Here is a 22,618-nt window from a genome sequence, read left to right as displayed (position 1 = left end):
TTAAAAAATCTTTGTCCTTGACCTGCTGCTAAAATTTGTACAGACAACAGGGAAGATTGACAATGCCTCTCCCCAAACTGGCAAAATAATGTTTTCTCTTTTTCTTAGATGTTACCTGTAATGCTATCAGGTAACAAGATCTCCAACAGTAACAAAAGTGACTTATCCTTTAAACTTGGGTTTTTGTTTTTTTTTTCTTCCTGATATATATACATAAACTTATGTATATAGCTTGTATACATAAGCTTTAATATGCTATTATCTGTAGCCCTGCATTTATGCATATAAGCATATTGGAAATAAAGGAAAGAGTTTATATTTAAAGATAAGTGCATTGTTTGCTATATTGGGATCCATAAATAATTTCTTACTTGACAGTTTATTAAGTGTATAGTTCTAGCAGTATACCAATCCTGTACAGACTTGTATAAGAAAATGCACTCTCCAGAGAGTTGTAAGATGTGCTACAGTCCATATCTGCTTTCCAGGTACAAAGGTTCCATCTGAAGAATCAATGTATATTAAATTTCAGAGGTAGATAACATATATTCAGAAGAGACACAGATTACATCTTCCCTTTTTCCAATGATGGAAGATTTTAGTTGACATTGTTTTACCAGAATGTTACAAAATGTAACTTCCCACTTCAAAGGCATTGTAGCAATGCGGTTTAGGAAGGAGATGAAGCAATATACAATGATAATGTTACTAATCTTACACTTTGTGATACGTAAGAGAATGCATTAGTAAGTTTTGCATGGCCTGCAAAGCTTTGGGTGTGCAGGATTATTTGTTACCTGTTCCTGGAGTTCAGCAGAGCAAATAACATCTGAAGATTTTCCCTGACAGCTAGATCCTGTGATGTAACGAGCAACTCAGCAAGTCTGTTTGAAGATGGAGCAGCTGTTTGAATGAGGAAGGAACGGGAGGGAAAATGTCTGCTGATGAACAAGAAACCTCTTTTCTAAGGGTGGGGGAAGAACATATATAAACTTACTGGCCTTTGAAAATCAGAGCAGAATTCCTTTTTGCCTTTATATGGTAACGCAAAGTAAATTCTGCCCGTCCAGCAAAGTCGCATATTCCCCTCCTTGTCTGCAGGTTTTATATGCCCACCTCCTGATAGTCCCAATGAGACACAGTTTCCTCAGATACTCTCATATTCTCCTTGCTCTGCACATTTCCTTTATTCACAATATACTTTTTTTTCCTTGTATATTGATGTAGTTCTTGTGAGAGCCTAACTGTACTAACTATGGTTTTGGTCAGTACTACAAGGATTTAGAGAAGGTGTAGTAGCAGTGCAGGACAGTCAGACCCTAGCAGTTGTATTCTGTATCTGGGGACTCATCTTAGTCCCCTGTAATTTACCCCTGAGAGCACAAACCTGAGTGTGTCTTTCCCTTATGGCTACCTAACTTTCCTATAGATCTTATTATTGAAGTTCACTGGGCTAAGTTTTAAAGCTGGATTTAAAACAGTGTGGCTGCCTTGGATGTAGGATTACTTCAGATCAACTCTTCTCACCAGTTTTGTTTCCTCTATGTACTATAATACTTATAATTTATTATTAATTGTTGACATTGGTAAAACTTACTTTTAAAAATATTACTCAAATTAAATTACACAAATCAGAGATAAAGGTAGTTCTGTCTCCCCCCCAATATATATGTACAAATAAACATCAAAGTACAGAATGATCCCTGCCTTAAAGATTGTCTAGCCTAGAGTAAAGCAAGCACTACAGTAAAAACCAGAGAATTCTTTCTTAATCTTTCTCACTTCTGCTTCAGTCAGTCCTCTTTTTTCCTGAAGATACATTAGTCCCATGACCGGGTAATTGTTAACATGCAGACTGGCAGTGACAAACTTTCTTTCCAATTAAACAGCTCCATCTAAGTGAGAGCTTTAGGAGCTAAAATAGGAAGTGCAGACTTCCCATTTTACAGGCAGTTACACAGACTTTCCTTGAAAAGGCGTGGTCTGCCTCTTTGAAAGTGGCATTTGAGGTGCATAGAAGATAACAGCAGTTATTTTGAAGACTTGCTTGCCAAGAAAATCCTGTGGTCGGTTTATACCTTCTGTCTCCAGTTCTGGGGACGTGTGGTTTTGCTCGTTTCTGCATCGGAGGATTCTGATGCTGTGGCAGGAGGCTGGACAGAGTCACCTATCAGGTTGAATCATCTGCTCGCAGACAGGTCTGCATCCAGGTAAGGGAACTGCTTCCACTCTGGGGAAAGCAGAATGGCAGAGAGTCTGCTCTTATACAAGGGCTTGTGAGTCATTAAGGGATTCCTTAGCTGTAATGATTATTCAAGGGCTCAGCCAGCTGTTTGTGATGTAAGGAAGTGGCATTCAGGAATCTGAAAGTCAATAGGAATTTAAAAGGAGTTTTTTCCTGTGCTCCCCTAAAGCAGAAAAGAGTCTTAGCTCTGTAACATACTTGAGTAGGTGAGTTTAATATACTTTTGAGAGAGCAATGAGAGATGGCCAAAAGGACTTGAATTCCAGTATTGAGCAATGTTGTCTGTGGTCTTTGAACCACTCAATCTACTCTCAATCTCAACAATTACAAAAAAAAAAAAAAAAAAAAAAAAGAAATAGTTTCTTTGGTATTATTTATACAATTTACAACTTCTTTGGGGAGCAGCTGGAAAAGTAGCATGTTGAAGAGAAATCTGAAAGTGAATGAATATGGGAATTCAAACCCTATAGCTCCCAGGAGCTGTGTGGTTGGGGATCATATTTTTAAGGAAAGGTAAAAAACAGAACACCATTGCTTTTCATTAGGAAGGCTTTGAGCATGAAGGGCAGAAGGATGAATGAATTTGAAGGTTGAGTTCTCTTCACAGGTTAGGATTGTTTCTTGTTACTACTCAGCTGAAAGAATCCCTGCAATTCCTTGGAAATGTGCATTTACTTCTTCATTCTTTGCTCATATTGCAAGCTCACACAATAAGAAGACATTGTAGGATTTTGTCCTACAATAAATACTTGGTAGAAGTTCTTTCTGAATGTCACTCCAACATGAAGCCTAAAGAAGTTCCCTAATTCAGTTTTACTTCTCTTTATGTGAAATGAAAACAAGAAGCTCCACAATACGCAGAGCAAGAGAGTAGCCAGTGGGCAATGAAAACAATTATCTTCTGAATTAGGATCAAGCTTGTGCACAAAGGACAGTATGAACATGAAAGAGATTTTCATCCTTCTGCTGAATCTGTATTTGGTCTTCAGTGTCCAAGCCATTCCAGGTCAGTTTCAAATTTATATTTTCTTTTATCCTTCCATTATTGCCTTTCTTTTTCTATCTCCTTCTTTCAGCTAATGCTCTTCCTCATTTTTTGCTTGCTTTTCTGCTTCCTTCTGCCATCATCGTTTATGCTGTAGGAGAACAGACATCTTGATCAAAACCAGTGTGTAGTAGAGGCATGTGCAGACAAATCAGTTGTATGTTGGTGGTATGGACAGGTGAAATACTGGACAAACAGATGAGAAGAACGAGTTATCCCTGATGAGAGATCTGGCCGTTTCTGGGTCATAAATCTAGTTCCAGCAACTTAGTTTGGGTGTTCTTCTGAGTCATAACAAGATTCTTCCCAGAGCCTCTCACTTTTAAATATACCTTTCTAGTGTCATAACCTTTACTAGGAGGTTAGTGGCAAAGAAGTCCCATACAGGAACACACAAAGATGAAAAGATCACCATATGCCTGCTGACCATGGTATCTACTAAACTGTAGAAACAATCAGCGTTTTGAAAAGTGATACCTTGGCTAGAATTATATGCCTTGCAGGTACAAAGGTGTCACTTCATTGTTGTTACTTGTACCTTGGTTTGGACACTTGCATATTGTGGAGATGTGCAGAATGGCCACAACTCTGTACATATTTTCATGAAGAGTCATTTTCTGGTGTCTTGAGTAGGGTACCGTTATCAGTGCCTTCCCCATTCTGCTGGCAGGATCACTGTACCTCCTGCTGTCTCTCAGTATTTACGTTTGTAATCACTGCATCTTTTTTGCCTGAATTCCTTTCTCAGAGAGTATCCCTATGAAGAGCTTGATCTGCTACAATGACTACAACTCACAGGTGATCTGTACATGGAGGGAGCATTCAGAGGCTCATGCCCTCATTGGTATGATTCTTTACCAGAGGGATAATATTACAATGTAAGTACCTGAAATGTGTTGTGCTGGATAAAAGTCCAAAGGGAAATTGGCTACAACTTGGGAATCCCAGGGACCAGCAGTCAGGTTTTCAGAAAACATGGCCACCTCTTTCTGACATTGGGTTAAAGTAAAAGTTGTGCCTGCTTCTGAGGCCTCTTCTAGGAAGGGAGGAATTAATAGGGTGTGCTAGTGGAGTTATTTTTATCACCTTTACAATTATTTTCCCATAATTTTGTTGTGGGATCATAAATAACAAAATAAGATGGGGCATATAGGTTGCTGTTAATGGGGTGGAGAAGATGGTATCAGAACAAGTGTGAGCCTGAGTGTTGTTTATAAACCCAAAAAGGGAGGAGACATTCCCGCTGTTATTTTGCCCATTTAGGAGCATCACATAGGGTATGCTTTTATCAGTTCTGAGAAACATGTATAGACTGTGTTCGTGAGATAGAGAAGACTGGTAAGTTCATCTGTGTTATCACTTTTCCTCCCAGAGATACTGGTCTCTTTATGACAGTATCTCTCTGTTACATCTGTTTCCTTCTGAAAAGGGAACTGAGTCACTGGACTGGATCAATTGTGAGGATAAGAAAGGACAGAGAGGGAGGAGTAGTCAAGGGAGAGAGGAAGACAAAGATGGAAAGCAGAGAAGAAAATGAATTAGAGTCTGGGGATACAGGAAGGAAAGGAAAGAGAAAGAACTCTTGATTTTATTGTGAAGAAGAGAGAATTAATAGACCTAAAAGGAGCTGAAATCAGTGGAAGGTCTTTGGAACAGGACCTTGAAGCTAATACTTCTGGGAAAAGATGATATAAATAATAATGATGATTACGTGGACCTTTGGAGGATTCTCTGGAACATTGTTACATGATGGAGTGTGTGGATCACACAGGAAACACGACTGAAGTGAACTAATCAGACAAGCAGGTATTAAGGGTAGACAGTCACACAGCCGAAATCAAAATGGCCAATGATTAAACAAGGTCACCTCATACGTGAAGAATAGTTGACTAAATCCCAAACTGTAAGGTGATGCTAGTGAGTAGCTAGAAATATCTTCAGGACTTCACAACACTTGGGCTGACTCTTTTGTTTAAGAGTACACACATGTATGGTCAGTCCCACCCATACTTCAGGAATATCCCTGGTTTCCTTGCTAATACCAAATTTTTAAAAATAGCAATAGTGCTGAATAATGCTTGCTGACATATAGTTGGCTAGGAGAATCCATCTTGTCCTGGAAGACAGTATTTGGCCTTAGATATTCACAACTTAATATTTCTCATCTGAACTGGAACAATATAATATACTGGGCATGAAGCCATAAGCACAAACAAAATTCCAGAGGGTACAGAAAGAAGCACACATCTCTCCAGCAGCTCAGGCTACTGCAAGCACACAAAGCTTATCCTCTCCTGTCTAGCGTAAAATACTGTTTCTAATTTCATGATGCTCCTTGGCCTGGAGGAAGGCTATCTATAAGGATGATTAACATTCTGGATGAAATCTTTAATGTATACCTAAGGTCCCTTGGCAGAACAGAACTACTAAGGATACAGAAGTACATTTTGGTTGAAGAATTTTTTATTAAGTGTATTTCTGGAACTGCAAAATGAATGTCTTCAAGAAGCTAAGGATCATCAGATGCTTTACTGCCTTTCACTCTGAGTAAAAGGTGCATTTCCATGACAAAAATAGACTGGTACCGAAATACAACATTCCGCTGCACAACTTTGAAATGGGAAGGCATTTGGAAAAAATCCTGGTGTTAAAAGTGTTTGTCATATTAACCGATGCAAAACAGGACTAATAGGTACAGTGAGAAGAGGATGTAAGTGCCCAAGTAAATTATAACAACAGAATGGGATGGAATTGGTTTCAGGCATTTAATTTTGCATTAACTATAGGTCGCCAAATCAGATCTTTATAGATCACTTTCTCTATACACAGGAAGAACAAGAAGATGCTTTGCAAACACCAGACAGAAAATGACTTACATGAGGCTCCAGAATCCTATGTGCACTGGGTTTGTCACACCACCACAGACAGTTTTGGAATAGGGGTAGATGATGTTTACAGCTTCAAACCTAACATGACGCTTCAAGCAGAACTAAATGTTGATCTTTTCCAAAATGGTAAGGATTAAATACCAAATTCTCATTTTCCAATTAATATTAGGGATCTTTGAGAATGTATTTGCTGTTCAGTCAGGAAGTGGATTCCACTTCAATTGTGAAAACTGCCAAAGAGTTCCACATTGAGAGGATGGGGCAGAGAGGGGAGAGGGCAAGTTTCTGGGAGCAGCTGAACCTGGAAGGGGGGGACTCAAGCAGGAGCTACTTGCTGTGGCAGAGATAAGATACTCTGGAAATAGGGAAGCTTACCTAGGCGTTTTCTTCCCTTCTTCATGTCCCTGTCCTCGCTATCTCATCTCATGGGTTGCACCTTCGCCTTCCAGTTCAGACCCTCCCACCTCAAAACCTCTCAGTCAGCTTGATGGGATCAGGAGACTTCTTGCTGACCTGGGAAGCAGCTGATGGAAGCCAAGGGCTGGGCAATGCCCTGGAGTATGAAGTCACTTACAAGCGGGAGTGGGAGTCCTGGGAGGTAAGAGCGGAGGAGCCGGGCTGTCCTGGTTTGGGCTGCACCCTTTTGGGAGGTTGAGAGCCTGTGGTAAAAGTTGTGCAAATGAATGGCCTTTCCATTCTCAGGCACTCTGAGGAGGTACAGCAAATGTTGTTTGAGGTCAGGCGGAAGGGGGTCTCTTTCTGTTTGCAAGTGACTTGCCCAGTCAAATACCATTTGTCCTGAACTGAATGCAAAAATCTATTCTTCACTGAAAAAAACCCCACTGCACTTGGGTTTTGAGTTGGATTTGATTTTTCCCCTGAATCTCTCCCAAATGGAATGAAATCCTGTTCCAACAGGAGCCTGTGGGTTCATGTGGGAAGCTGGCGATATTCGTTTGAAGTTGCTTCCCCTTCAGGAGGATGCATATCCCCAACTCCCCAATTTCCTCCCTCCCTGCTCTCCCTCCTTTTTCCAAACACCAGAAAGCTGCCTCGCTCTTGCTCTCCAACACCACACATTGCCATCTCAGCCGCGAGGACCTTGTCCCAGGGAGCAGCTATGTTGCCCGTGTGCGAGCCAGACCGGGGCGGGCCAGTGGCTTCTCCGGGCAGTACAGCGAGTGGAGCACGGAGGCATCGTGGGAGACCCCTGAAGGTAGTGTGGGATGGAGCGAGGCTGTGCAGGGGTGGAAACGCTGGCTGAGAAGCAAGACCTTTCCTGTCACTTAGTGTGCTCTCATCTTCTCTGAAGGTGGCCTTCAGCCCAGGAACCTTCGCTGCCTCTTCAATGGTGCAGACCATTTGACGTGCAGCTGGGAAGTGAAGAAAGCAATTACCACCTCTGTCCTCTTTGGCTTGTTCTTCAGGGCCACTCCATCATCAGCGTACGTGCTCTGCCCATGGCAGCACCCCTGTGCCTCTCCCGTGGAGTTTCTGCTCTGTCCCATTCACCCCCTGATGTCAGCTCAAGCTCTTTTTTTCCCCTCAGAGAAGAGGAGTGCTCTCCTGTGCTCGAGAAGGCCTTGCCCCATGTCCTGTATGTAGTCCAGAGCTGTGAGATCCCGGTCAGCAACTCCAGCAGTCAGAGCCAGTACCATGTGTCTGTCCGGGCCAAGACAGAGGAGAAACTGATTGAAGCCTACAAGAACAGTGAGTTGCTGTGTTGTTTCTTGCTTCTCCTGGTTGTTTCTTGGACAGATGCCTGGCTGGGTAAGAGGGGCTGAGGGCAGTGGTGATGAGGAAAAGCGGGTAGGAAGAGGAAGAGAGTGGGACTGATGACGAAAGGAACTGGACACTGTGTCAGGTCAGAGGTCTGGGAGCGGTGGCTTGTAGGTGTGGAGTTCCTCAGTGGCACTTGTTGCTCTGAGGGAAGTGGCGGGGGTGGAAGCTGCTGTGTAGAAACTCGGGTTGTGACCCAGAGCTCCTGGGCAGTGGCCCCTGGAGCACTGGATGAGGTAGGACTCCTCTGCTGAGTAAGGGGTGCCAGCTGGATCGTCTCTGCCCGCATGTATCTGGAGGTACTGGTGCTACTTTTCACAGACTAAAGCTGGGAGAGCTCCTGCAGTGGCTGAAAATATCAGGCAGTAGCTCCAAGAGAGCTGAAAATCTCTGCAAGTGCGGTGGACCAGTACAGATGTTTCAAACATTGCTTTACTGCTTTTCTGTACACAGGGAGTGCTGTCAACATTCATGGATGTGGATTTTCTGTTCTTTAATGGTCTAATGGTGTTTTATTGTATTTGAAAATGAAGATGTAGAGAATTAAGAAGTGTTAAAAAGCTGAGACTTCTTACATTGCATAAAACAACATTGTTTTCAGTCTCTGGAAACTATTCACAGTGGTGAAAGGTGCAGCAACTGAATTAAGCGCTCAAGCTATCTGTACAAGATTCCCTTTGTTTCACAAAAGAATCAAACTTATATATGTTTCAACAAAGATCTAGAAAGAACTAACGGCATACAGCCAATACTACTAACACAGGAGGGCATATCTGGCTCAGCTGGGATGTTTGGCAGTCCTCAGAACAGTTAAAGATAAAAACATTCCATACACATACTCCTGACTGTCTTCAGCCACATCTTCACAGGCCTACACAAGGCCATCCTCCAACCTGACCTTGTAAAACTAGTTCTTCAAAGGCTTGGCAAACATGCAGCACAACAAATTCTAACGGTCGCTCTTGAAAACAAATGCCAGCTGTTTTGAGCTGCTCCCACATAAGGGAGTGCTGGACCAGTATGTTAATAAGGACTGTGAGACATTCTGTGTGTTCCAGTTAAGGTGCTGCCGCCTGCAAATGTGTCAGTAACGGTGACAGGGAACCAAGAGTATGAACTGAGGTGGATAAAACACACTTTCAAATATGGCTTCATAAAACAGAGATACGAAGTTGAGTACTGGAAAACCCACCAATATAAAAAGGTAGGTCTTAGGAAGTGCAGGACTCCTGGATTTCTCTTTGCTGGGCAAATGGGAAAGGCAGTTCCTCTCACCTCCATTATCTGTGCTTCTTTCTTCTCCCCAGACTCTCCAGAAGTTAAATATCAACAATGATGAACCTCCCTTCATCTTCACGCTGCAGATGCTGGCACCATCTACAGAATATAGGGGGAAAATGCGTGCAAGGGTGAACATGCCTCATTATGATGGGCCTTGGAGTGAATGGAGTGAGGAGTTCACCTGGAAAACTGAGAATGGTACTTTCATGCAGGCTACTTCTGTAAGGTTTGGTGGACTGTTAGTGGCTGAAATGCCTCTATAGAAAAATACATTCTCTCAGCTGGGGTTGAAGTTAGGTCCAGCCACGAGCTAGCCTGGGTCACTTAACAAGGTAGCTGTCCTGTCTGCTTCCTTGCAAGTACAGCAGCAACGCTGATGGAGGAGGTGAGCAGGAATGACCTTTTAAGCTTCTTTCCTACTGCCCCTCACAAGGCGAGTGCAACCAACCGTAAAGTTTTGCACATGGGGAATCAAGCAAAGATCCTGCCCAAAAGATCATCCTTGTTTCCTGATTCCAGCAGTCCATTCTGCTGTCAGTGACTGAAGAGCCCGAGACTGCAAGAAGGCAGAATATAAGCCATCAGTCTTTTGTATTTGCAGAGTGACTACGGGGTTGCCTAAAACACAGAGTAGATTCTACTGGAGATAAAACGTTTACATGTTCTTGCTCTTTCTGGACTTAGAGGCAGAATGTCCGCTATCATGCGGTCTTGTGCCCAGAGTACTATGATCTTACATGATTTGTGCTGAGGAAGCTTGTAGTGGTAAGACAGTAGGCAAATTCTGGTGAGTGTACTCGGGAAGAAATTGGCATGTTGTTGGTGATCAGTTATTGCCCTTAGCAGAGGAAGCTCTTTCGTAGGAAGTCTCTGAGAGCCCATCTTTTCAGGACTGTACAGAGTAAGGCAGACCTAAGACGACTGAAGACTTGCCTATTGTTGATGGTGGAGTAAGGTACCGAACCATCTTTTTATTAGCATCAATTGTTTGATGTCAGTAAAAATTGGAAAAGAATCAGTAAAGGAAACGCTGAACTCCTTTGGTCAGTAAGCTGCTCAGGCCACGTTTGGTCTGTCCCACTTTGGAGGGTATCCCAACATTTTGAAGGCCTCAGGATCGGATCCCTTGACACGCCACCTACGTTTGCCTGATCTGCTTGCATGAAGAGTGAAAAACCTGTTATGGGAAGCAGCCATACTGCAGGTAGATACCTATTTCTTTTTCCTCTGTTTCAGTTCTGCCACCAGTGGTTCTCCCAGTGATGCTCCCAGTTCTCATCATCACTTTGCTAACAGTTGCTTATTGCAGCTCTAAGTATTTCCTCAGGTAGGCTTGCGTTGTGACGAGGAGATTTAGCAGCGTGTTGGCCATGTGGGTGGCATAAAGGCTGAGGCAATTCTTGTGCGCCATGAGAGAGACGTCTATGTGGAGATGAGCCTTGGTGTGCGATGGGCAGCCTTGTGCATGTCTGTGCAAGGGTGGGAGTTGGGTGGTGGCGTGCCAGGGCCTCGGTGGTGCCTCGCTGTGCAGAGCAGCACGGTGCACGGGGCGCAGTCTTTTCCGGTTGCAGCCACGTTGAGAACCAAATCTTGCAAACTCTGTGTTGTTGTTGCAGGAAGAAGAAAATGTGGGAGGCAAAGATTCCGAACCCCGGCAAGAGTCTCCTGATCCAGAGCTACCTGGGGGTAAGAGGGAACTGTACCGTGAAGGGTTCGTTATTTCTCTCTCTGTTTCAGGACTTCCAGTAATCTTAAGAGCTCTTCTTGTCTCCTAGTCCCCAGTGAACAGATAGCTTCATTAGTCTATGGCTTATTTTTCGGAGAAGTTCTGGTCACATTCAAGATAACTGTGTTCTTACATTTATCCTAGTAGACTTCTTTGTGTTGATCTTGTCAGCATCACTGTGATTTAAAATCAAGCTAGAAAATTTTCAGTACTTTAAAATTTTAACTGACTGAAATAATCTAGTGTCCTTAGCTTTGTTTTAAACTCAGTCATTTTGTGATCACTGTGGCCAAGACAGCCACTACCATCACATCTCCCACGAGTCCTTCCCTATTCGTAAATAACAAGTCTAGAAGGGCATCTTTCCTAGTTGGCTCACTGAGTACTTGTCGTTAGGTCAGTGGTAGGCAATATGGGTTTGAAGTGGCCATCTTCTGGAGAACAGGACACATCTTCTAGTCATATTAGTGAAGTTGTATCCCTATTGCCAGATGCTGTAGGCTCTCCTGCTGGTTGTCTTTGTCCATGAGAAATGGTTCTCGATTCTACTGCCAGTGAGACACTGCTCTTTTGTCACGTCTGCTTTTTCATTTTTCAGAAAGTACCCTTAGGAAACCAGCCAACAAGCAGCCAGCTGGACTTCAACAAATACAACCTTTCCGAGAAGATGGAGCAGGCTAGCTTCCTTCAAGTTGTGGACAGGTGAGTGAACAGCACGTTATGGTGACACTGTGGATGATAGTCTCTCAAAGAGCTCCCTAAGTCACGGCAGGATATAATCAAATGTTCTGTCACGAAAAAGCGTATACAAGTTGCTTTTGAGGAAGGGATATCTGGGTTAGCCTGCTTCTCCAACAAAGATTTTTTCTAACCCTGTGTGTAGCTATGTGTGTTTTCAACTAAGCTTGTTTTATAGTGAACGTTTACCACAATAATATCTCTCAGGAGCAACTTTTAACTTTCCCCCATTCAGGCAGACGAAGACTTTGGCAGAGTCCCCTGAAGGGCAGGCTGAGACGACAGATGTTTCCCCTGTTGCACTGGACCTACAGAACTCCTACCATGCTTTAAATGAGCCAGAGCACGCCCCAGTTGCCTGCTCACGTCAGATTGCTGGTCATTCCTTTCCTGTTTCGAGGAGAAACAGTGCTGATGCAAGTGTTGCTTCCCAGAGAGCAATCCCTTGCTTTGCTTTCAATGGTCCATACTTGTACGGCCCAGTGGCATCCTCCCAGCCTGATATGCATCCGACCCTGGGAGTGGACCCAGTGGGAGTCCGGGAGAAATCAGTTTCCCTTCAGTATGTGACCCTCCCAAAGGAAGACTGTTCCCAGGCTCCGCAAAGGCAAGAACAGCCGGGAGCAGGTCCTGCACAGCCCTTCCTGCTCCCAGGTCAGAAGGAAATGATGCAGCACCTTGACGATGAGGAAGAAGTCTCACCGGCCCCACCAGCCAGTGGGAAAGGCACGAACGTGAGAACAGAAGAGCAGAAATCTCCAAAGGCTCTTAGCTGTATCACGGCTCCTCAGCAGTGCCCCTTGGAGTACGTCACCACAGAGAGCCTGTTACTGCCATCAGCCGGTGACTCCAACCGTCCACCACTTGTCACCGCTGGGGGGTTACCTTGTGACTCACAGGAGCCCCAGCCCCCCAGTGACCACTCTTGCCATGAGTTTTCTCCTGGGAAAACTGGTGTCATGGTCCCAGTTTCAGGTCAAGCACCGGCCTCTTCTCCTGAATTGCACCTGGATACATTTGGAGACTATCTTACTGTCCCTTTAGGTCTCCATGGACATTCAGAACCCACAAAAATTTCTTTGCCTGTCTTACAAAAGGGAAACGATCTTCCTAGAAAGCAGCCTTTGTCAGAGGGTAACTTGGTGGTCTTAAACCCTGACAGCACTGAGCCAGTTTTCCTTTGCCAGGTTGGTGACTATTGCTTCCACAGCCTAAAATCCAGTGTGAAGATGGATAATAGTCAGGAAGACTACCAAGTCAAGAAACCTTCTGAAGGCAAGACAACACCTGGGAAGCCTGTATCTGATGATGAATCCATCACTGGCAAGGAAAAAGATGTATCAAAAATGCAGGCTATTCAGCTTTTCAAAAACCTGAAGTCAGATGATTACTTTTCCTGGCAGCAATCTTTGAGGATCACAGAAATCTGTTAAATGGGCAAATATTAATGAATACGAAAGCTACAGGTAACTGAAAGAGGTTGCAACTATCTGATGAAAATGAACCCTCAAACCTAGGAACAAATAAACGCCAGTTCCCTTTTCCAGATTCCAGTCCAATGTGTTGAAAGACTTGAAGTAGCTCAATATCCTTCTCAATGGCCTTCACAGATTTGGCAAGAAAGACAATCCAAATATCGTCCTTTGGTGTTTTTCAAACTTTTTGGCTTATCCACAATGAACAGTTTAGCCTCCTCATGATCCTGTGACAGACCACAGTCATCTTGTCATAATACAAGATCGCCTGAGGCAAAACTCATGGTAGGAAATGCAGACTTTACAGCATGAAATGCTATCAGAAGGAGACGGGATTGGAAACCTTAGAAAAAACTTATATTCTTAAAAGCAATTCTGTTGAACTTTTGCGTGTGTGTAAAATAGATCTAAGAGTCGCCAAGGAGCTTTCATATCTCTACCTTTCCACTACTGGCATGAAATAGGTATTGTCTAAGGTGAAAAAAACCCAGAGAGTAATAAAGGGTAAAAAAAAAAGAGAAAAAAATTGTTGAAGTCCAGGAAGACTTTCTTAATGTTAAGGTGCAGTGTATCACAGTGCATCCTAAGGGTAGGAAGGAAGCATTACTGGGGTACATGAAGTAGGCTGTAGAGAGCCAGGGAAGAAGATACATTCCTGAAAGAAAACCCAAGGACTTGTAAGGTGCAGTGAGAGGACAGGAGTGGGGCAGGTAACAGAAAATGAGAGGCAGGAAATGTTGTGAAGATGCACAAGCCTGTATCTGCTGGTGTTTTTCTATTTCTAAGTGTTAAAGTACTGTACGATTTTCTTTTAAGTTCATTGGCTGTTTATGCATGATATAATTTATCTTAACTATGTAATTTATTCTTAGCTTTTTTTTTCTGACTAATAAGCTGTGTTGAGAAAGAGAAGCCATTTTTTTTCCCAGTTCTGCTGTAAAGAAAGTGGTGCAAGGTAAGAGTATTTGTTCAGAGCTGACGCTCTGTGATCAGTAAAAGGCTTTGGTTTCAGACCTGAAGGTGGGCTTGCATTCCAAAAAAACATGTTTCATTTTTCAAATATAAAACTTGTACTAATAAAAAATATTATTTCTTCCTATAAATCTTTCCTTTCATATGTTAAGAGCATTGTTGTTACAATAACATTACTATTAGCTCATCTGATCAGGCCTCAAAAAATTCTGTAGGTTCAGCTATGTCACCTGTGAGGTAGGATGTTTTCTCCTGGCTTTGCTATAGTATTTAACAGAGATAATGAGAAGGAGTTTTGTGTTTGTGCCAGCTGATTGCTCCTGCTGGGTTAATCGGACAGTGCTGATTCATAAATTGCAGTGAAATGCATTGTTTTTTCAGAATTTAAATCCTTATAAATACCATTTTAAATCTGAAAGGTGTGCAAATTCAGTTTGTTGACAGCTAAAGGCAGGCAGTTGCAGCCTCTGATAGAGAATATTGATGACCACTTTAAGGAATTTTCAATTTAGTCCTTTCCTAATCAGTGGATTTTTTTGTTAGTCTCTTCTTTGGCCTTTTATGAGTAGCAAAACCAATTTCTTCCAGGCTGTATGATTATGCTCTGTCTAGGCCTGTACTAAAAGGAGATGTTCAAATTTGTATGTAAATTTGGTATCTGGATTCACATCTTAGATATGCATCACCTTGCTGGGCCTTGATTTGCTATGGTTTTAATAACCAAGAAGAATAGTGAGTGGCAGAACTTTTATTCAGCTCAGTGACTTTAGGATGAAGCCCATTTGCATTGCAATCAGCACTCTAAGAGCTATCTGTTGCTCCCATCCTTCTGCATTTCACTGGGTATTTAGAGAGGCTGCTTTTGGAACCAGGATTTATAGATACAACAACATTTGATATGACCCCACAGAGCAGATATTATGATCTGAAGATCACTTCAGGAGCCTGGAGCTTGCAGAGTAACATGCCATTGTCACTATCCACCTAAGCATCATTAATTAAAATATGTAATGAACATTGGAAGTAGGGGTCACAACCTATGGCTCTGCTGTGCCAGAAGAATCCACTTCTTACTGGGTAACAGAATCAAAGCTTCCATAAATTTCATCTGTTGCTGATCCTATGAATCTTCCATTTTCTTCTGCATGAGGTCCAGCTGCAGTGGGGGTGATAAAAAGCATTTTATAATCCTATAGCCTGATGATTCAAGACTTAGAAGCTGTTGTGAGTCCCAGGTCTTCAGCTTCCTGATCATCAGCTTGAGCCACAAAGTTACTGTGCAAAAGGAGGTTGCTGCTACCTTCCCCAGTGCTAGGTACTGATATGCAGGAGAGGAATCATCATTCTGATGATTCAGGAGCCAATTATGACATGCTTTTCTCTGTAGGTCTTCCCACTAAGTAGTTCCAGCCCCTCAGCCTGTATATCTGAGTCATGATTCACCAAAATGTTTCCTATATAGTCAAAAAAGGAGAGGTAGGCATCTCAATTAATACTGTAAATCACATTTTACAACTCTCTATTTACAATGAATATACAGTTACGAAATCATTGCAACCCTTTCCTTACTGTGTGCTCGAACATCAAAGATTCTGCCTGTGTCTTAACAGCAGGCATTTTTCTCTTTGTTGCTCTGAAGTAATCAGTTTATTATTCCCTTATCAAAATCTTCCTCAACCAGAAATATATTACCTGAATTTGCATGAGATCAGGCTAATAAGTATATTGTGGCCTCAATAGTTCTAATTAAGATCCATGCTGAACTAGTGTGTTCTGTTTCTGCTAGCCTGGGGGTTATCTTTTATGTAAGGAAGGAAAATGAGGCTGAATGGTTTGCTAGAAAAGGAAGCCTGCAGTGGAAAGCCCTCCAAGGCCTGAAGGAACAATAGCTAGAGAATTTCTGAGAATCCTGCATCTCTGCAAGGTAATGGAAAACAAACCCAACCCATCCTGCCAGTCCCTTTGTAGTTTCTTGTTCATTAAGTCAAACACATCTGTACACACAATCTTATTCCCATAAAACTCCAATGTATGATCTCTGCCTCTTCTCCTCACTCCCAACATGCTCCCTCTGCTCTCACTACAGAGCTGAAATTGCCATGGCAAGAAACCCCACACGTCATGTTCTGTATGTGGGGAATAAGTAGCACAATGACTTCGTGCCTATTTTGGCCCTTTTTAAGTCCTTCCAAGTGGCTGCCAGGATTCCGTATGTTCCAACCTTGTTCCTAACAACTCTTCATATTACGTGACGGATGTTTCACCATGGCGTTAGGTGGGTGGACCCAGACTCCTCTGCAAACTTACTCAACGTAAGCCAGCTTTAGATCAAAAGCTTTGTAGATTCATCGTGTCCTTTCCAGTTTGTTGTTAGAGGAGCATATGGTCCTTGTTGTTGAAGGCTAATTTGTTTGTCTAGAAAAGTAGATGTAAAGCTTTCTGAAACAATTGGATGGCTTTTCCTGTTCTCTTTTAAAAAAATTTCCAGCTCCTTGTTCACAGCGTGTACATGCATTGCAAACTTTTGAGATGAGTACTTTTGCGTCTGCTGTAGCCTTGCAGTGTACTTCTAATCTGTTTGTCCTTCTGCTGCATTCAGAGGTACATAGGATGTTGATGCACATTTTCAAGTTTATTTCATTCACTGCAGATTCATGATGGATTCGTGATGCTATTTCAGCATCTAAAGACACCCTTTTCTTCCCTTCTACTTGCAGCAGAGACTATAATATAGTCTAAACAGTCATTCCATCTTGCCCAGTGTTGTGTCTCTGCCAATATTTGCAGTGGATGCTTAAAGCCACGGTGTAGTAAACATGGAAAAGTATACAGTAAATAATTAAATCTTTAACTGATATATTTACCTGGTATCTGGCCCAGAGCCTTCCTGAGTTGGAGGTTACATCTAAGCTGCTGTAGATAATATGTACTTAACAGTTCTGGCCTTAGAGATTCGACTAAGCCCTTTCTAAAACAGCTTTATTTTTTGGCTTCATAATGTCTGATAGTAAAGCATTAATCAATTTGTTTATAAATAAAAACATTCAAACAAAAAAATGCCCACATTTTCCTGGACTCATTTTGTGCTAGTTGCATGGTAAATTGCTCCTTTGTTCTTGTTCTAGGAGAATTGATTAACCATCATTCCTTATTCACCATCTCCTGTTTGAGGTGTTACAAACTTCTGTCAACTCATCTCTCGTTTTTTTCTTTTTCCAAGCTGAAGAATTCCATAGCAATTAATCTTTCCTCCTATAGATCCCATATTTCTGAAAACACTTCTGTACTTTGTTTCTACAGAGTATTCTACAGTACTCCTTCTGAAGGGAGATGACAAGAACTAAATATGGTATTCAAGAAACACGTTACTTAGCCAGTCTTATGATAATTGGACTCTGCCATTATTATTATTATTTGTCTGCTCTCACAGGTTCTTTGATCTTCTTGTATAGTTAGAGTTGGTTTTTTGTCACATGACTTTCTATGTGTTTATTAACACTGAATTGATTAATTGATTGAGAGCAGCCCTGCAGAGAAGGACTTGGAGTTAATGCTGGATGAAAAATTAGATACGAGCCAGCAATGTGCGCTCACAGCCCAGAAAGCCAATTGTATCCTGGGCTGCATCAAAAGAAGCATGACCAGCAGGTCGAGGGAGGTGATTCTGCCTCTCTGCTCTGCTCTCATGAGATCCCACCTGGAGTTCTGCATCCAGCTCTAGGGTCCCCAGTACAAGAAAGACATGGACCTGTTGGAGTAAGTCCAGAGTAGGGTCATGAAGATGATCAGAGGGCTGGAGCACCTCTGCTATGAAGACAGGCTGAGAGAGTTGGGGTTGTTCAGCCTGGAGAAGAGAAGGCTCCGGGGACACCTTACTGCAGCCTTTCAATATATAAAGGGGGCTTATAAGAAAGACAGAGAAAGACTTTTTACCAAGGCCTGTAGTAACAGGACAAGGGGCAATGGTCTTAAACTGAAAGAGGGTAGATTTAGATTGGACATAAGGAAGAAATTTTTTACAATGAGGCTGGCGAGACATGGAAACTGGTTGCCCAGAGAAGCTGTGGATGTCCCATCATTGGAAGTGTTTAAAGTCAGGTTGGAGAGGGCTCTGAGCAAGCTGATCTAGTGAAAGGTGTCCCTGCCCATGGCAGGGGGTTTGGACCCTTCCAACCCAAACCATTCTATGAATCTATGGTTCTATGATTCTAATTTCATACCCCATTTAAACCTAATAACTTAACTTTTTCCATCATTGTTAGATTGGAGTACCCTAGATAAAATTTTGTCTTTCTCAATTACCCAGATCTCTCGGGTGAGAGATCTCTGATCACTCAGTCTTCCAGATAATTTCAAATTATGTTGAAGATTATAAATTTCTGGGAGAGCTCACTTAAAGCTTTCCTCCAATATAAAAACTAACCATTAATCTGTCTCATTTGTTTTCTGTCTTTAACTGACTTTAATCTACATAGGCACCTTCCTTTTATCTCTTAGTTTCTTGGAACCACATTTTTGAGGGACTTCATCAAGCTTTTTAGACATCTAGGTATAATACACTTATTGGAAAACCCTGTATCTTCCTCTGGAGTTCTTCCAAGAACTCTACTAGTTTTATGAGGCATGACTACTCTCCACAAAAGCTATGTTAACTCTTCACCAGAACATTTCCCTCTACTATTCCTATTTTTCATTATAGTTTGTATCACTCATCCTGCACAAAAGCCAGCCTGATTGGTCAGTAGTTCCCTGGATTCTCTGAGTACTCCTCAAAAACTTGCATTTGGTACTTTTTTCTCTGATACTGAGGGCTGTTAAAGCCTTTGATTTTCTACTACAATTACTTGTTCGGCAATTGAATTTTTAAGTTCCTTTATAGATTTTATTACATTAAAGCAATTGAGTAAGAATGTAGGTTATGCAAGGCTTGTGAGGAAAGTAATTATGTTTTATTAAACTGAAAGATTTAGTTGGAAAAGATCATTATAAGTTATCATTTTTCTCTGTATGTCTTGCCTCATTTACTGTTTCAGAACATTAAGGCTACAATAACCCTACCTTTATAGCATGGGTAGACTTACAAAAGGCCTAAGTTCGCTTTTAAGTTTTTAAATGATTCTTTAAACAGCCCCTTTGGCACTGCAAACATTTGATCCCTTTAACAGCTTCTTGAGGTTATTTTGCCAGTCTTGTTATTTTTATGTATGGCCTTAAAACATTATTGTAGTAAACTTGTGTCTTTTGTTGTTTCAGCTTGTACTAGGTCTTGTATATTATTCAGGACTAAATCAGTTTGTTTCTTTCTCGTGAGTGCTTTCACAAATAGCTCCAAGAAGCAATCATTTATAGTGGCTAAAAAAGTAGAATCTGTGACTAGATCCATACTAGCAAATAAAGTAGGCCAGGGTCCATTTTGGGCTGTAAGAGCAATTGACATGGTGCAGTCATGGAAGATTTGTGTATCCAAGCTCTTTCCCCAGCAGTATAAGGTGGCCTTTTCCACACTTCATATTGGAAACTGTCCCTGGCTTGCTCATTGACATAGACAAAGGCCATGTCAAAGCGTTTGGCAGCATGAGTGGAGTCTATGATCTCATTCCAGAGCTCAGACCTTTGCCTTGTCCTGGCTTAGTCTACCAGTGGAGACATAGCCTCATCACGGTTCACTGTGATGTTTACCTAGTCTAGTATGATTGGGCTGTCCCGTTGTTACTGTTTGTCTGCCCTTCAGGGTCTCTGGTTGCCTCTAGCATTTCACTCACCTCCTTCTGCTCAGGTGATTGATAGCGTAGCACAGCACTAACAGCATACCGTTCCTTTTAGTGTGGAATTAAATTCTGCAGGCATTGAAATTCTGCAGTACAACACAACTGTTGACACATACTCTGTTTGACACCATACTTTCTTTAGCATTAATGTGTAAATGCAAACTACTCTTCATGTACAAAATGTATTAGTGTTCCACTGAATATCTTCATCTAACTTCCATAATGCCTGTTTTTTTTTTAAAGGCATTTGGCAATGGTTCTGCTGTTTAAACTGTATTTTAAAAGCGAAGTATTTGTATAGACATATTTGGGCATTTGTCTTGATTTAGTTGCATAGTTTTATATGTTTTGCTTACCTGGGTTATTGTTTTTCTTTGGTTTTTTCTTACCTTCTATTCTATCCATTTTTCTAAGTCATAGGCTTTCTGTGATTTCAGACCATGCAGATGTATCAATCTTGAACAATTTACTTTCCACATCTGGCATGATTTCCTTGGTTTTCATTTTAAAATTGCCTCGTAGCATTTTTAATCTTAAATGTCAGCAGCACTGATTCTGTTCTGATTAGGTGGAACCCATCTTATATAAACTTAATCTGCTTCAAAAATTTACCAGATGCTAATAATCCCCTTTTCCCTACACAGTTTAATCACTCATGCACTGAGCCTCTGTTATCTGACACAGAGTATATAACCAGGACCACTGAAGAATGCTACTATGTAGGACCGCATTTTTAGCCTCCTGGTTTAAACTTTGCTTTCAGCACCTCTTGCCTGCTGTTTCTTTGTTGGTGGTGTGCATGTGGGCAATAACTATTGGGTCTTTCTTAGCACTTACTAAGAGAATGTCTAGATTCCTCGTGGTATGTGCCATCTTTTCAACTGCATGCATCTTTTCTAATAAAATGTTTGTCCATGTTTTTATTTACTTGGTCATGATCTTAATTTTATTAGAAATGGAGATATTTTCCTTTTTGGGCTCCTGAAGGGATGCCATCCTACTTAAGACACCTATCAGCCTTTGCTGCATGTGGTACCTGTTGAGTAACTCATGGCACAGTGATGGCTAGTGTTCAAGTCACTCAGGAGCACTTTTTGGGAGGTGACCTCCTCCTGGGGGTGAAGACCAGATCCAGCAGATGAGGTCCACTTGGCCCACTCAGGGGTACCTGGCTACTGTGATATCAATCTGTGACATCGCATGCCAGACAGAACTTCCACTGAGTGCAAGAGAGGCTAGGGATGGCCTATACAGATATGACAAGACCCACACAGTGTCTAAAGGATGATTTGGCTTCATCCTCATGTCCTGTCTTGGAGCTGAAAGGTTTGACTTGTCCATCCATTCAGTCAAGTTACATCTCACTTTGGGATAAAAAATTTTAACTGACTAACAAATGGCCTTTTGCTGTCATGTCAATTCACAATTCTGTGTTTTCTGAAAGGATTAATTAAAGTCTTTCTGGTCAAAGAGCCCATCCCAGTAGTCCTGAAGAGATTACCAATGAATTTATGGCAATCTGCTCACTGCTTTTTATATATACCCATGAAAAGTTGCTTTCACTATGGCTCAGTAAACAGAGCAGGAGAAATCCAGGGATTTAGACTCATCCCTCCTACCTGGTCTTTGTATCAGAATAATTTTCTTGAGTCTCTCAAGAAACTACCCTAAGTTGCTGCTAAAGGTTGATACTGGATTTCACTTTAGATAGGTAATTAAGATGCCAGTTAGCTCCCTTTGTCAGGCCTTTAAAAAGAAAGGCATCACTTCACAGCCTGATTATATAGAGGAAGCTGCCTCTTAACTTTCCGAAGCCAAAGCTCTTCAGACCTTTGTAGCATAGGTATGTCTTGGCACAGTGATTTCTGTTCAAACTAACAAGGTAACTGATGGTGTCAGACTCTGCTGTTGGACTAGCACGGTGAATTTGCTATCACTGCTCCGGTCACACTCCATGCAAGCTCAAGTTACTGTAGCAGCTTTGCTGAAGAGGCACGCCTCCGTTCCATCCAAAGGAACTTTAATCTCACATTCACCAAGCATTGCTCTATTGCAGAAGCAATCCATCTGATAGGTAGATCCTTTGTGCCTAGGGATGCTGAAACCTAATTGGAGTAAATTAAGTGAGAGGAGTAACAGAGTACTGCTTGGAATCACACAGAGTGTGAATGTGCTTAACAAGCATGAAAAGAAGAAAAAGCGATTACTTATGAATGACTGAAGTTTCAAGTGACATAGTGCATGGGTATTCACTCCCAATCCTCATTTTTCTTCAGGTCTGTAAGTGGGATAATTCTGCCTGTTCAGAAGAAACTGAAGGAATAAGCTTACACCTCGTGTTTTATCTGTGAAAGACGCATGAAGAGAAGGAGAGTGTGTGTGTACCCTTTGGGGACTGTGAAGACAAAAAGCCTCCGTTCTCAAGCTCAACTCCATGTACTGTGTGCAATGTTCACTTGCATAGAATATCCTGAAAATACTTGTGAAGTAGCTTTCCCTTATTCTTCCTTGCTTTGGCTTACTCTGCTTTTCTTTTAGCTTTTCAAAAATTTTTCTAATGCACTTCCAGCTGCCACTGATTTCTAAGAAATTGTGTATGCTGTGGAGGATGTAATCCAAAGTTGGTTGAAGTCTGGTACTTTTAATTGATAAAGGTACTTTTAAGTGATAAAGGTACTGCCCCAAACTATAGTAGTCTCTT

General features: G+C 41.9%; 1 protein-coding gene across 1 annotated transcript; it reads left to right on the top strand.

The window, feature by feature from the left end:
• Positions 1-1,952: 1,952 nt before the first annotated feature.
• Positions 1,953-14,280, top strand: LOC104322550 (cytokine receptor common subunit beta-like). Its single transcript, XM_069807320.1, has 14 exons — positions 1,953-2,210; positions 3,089-3,251; positions 4,039-4,168; positions 6,120-6,304; positions 6,628-6,776; positions 7,223-7,394; positions 7,491-7,623; positions 7,728-7,888; positions 9,016-9,161; positions 9,265-9,436; positions 10,475-10,565; positions 10,855-10,924; positions 11,563-11,666; positions 11,938-14,280. The coding sequence occupies exons 2-14, from the start codon at positions 3,182-3,184 to the stop codon at positions 13,133-13,135; spliced, it is 2,781 nt and encodes a 926-aa protein (XP_069663421.1). The 5' UTR covers positions 1,953-2,210; positions 3,089-3,181; the 3' UTR covers positions 13,136-14,280.
• The last annotated feature ends 8,338 nt before the right edge of the window (positions 14,281-22,618 follow it).

This window comes from Haliaeetus albicilla, chromosome 19 (genome assembly GCF_947461875.1).
Source record: "Haliaeetus albicilla chromosome 19, bHalAlb1.1, whole genome shotgun sequence".
Classification (NCBI taxonomy): Eukaryota; Metazoa; Chordata; class Aves; order Accipitriformes; family Accipitridae; genus Haliaeetus; species Haliaeetus albicilla.
Note: the sequence above shows the minus strand (reverse complement) of the source record. Positions and strands in the feature narration are given on the sequence as shown.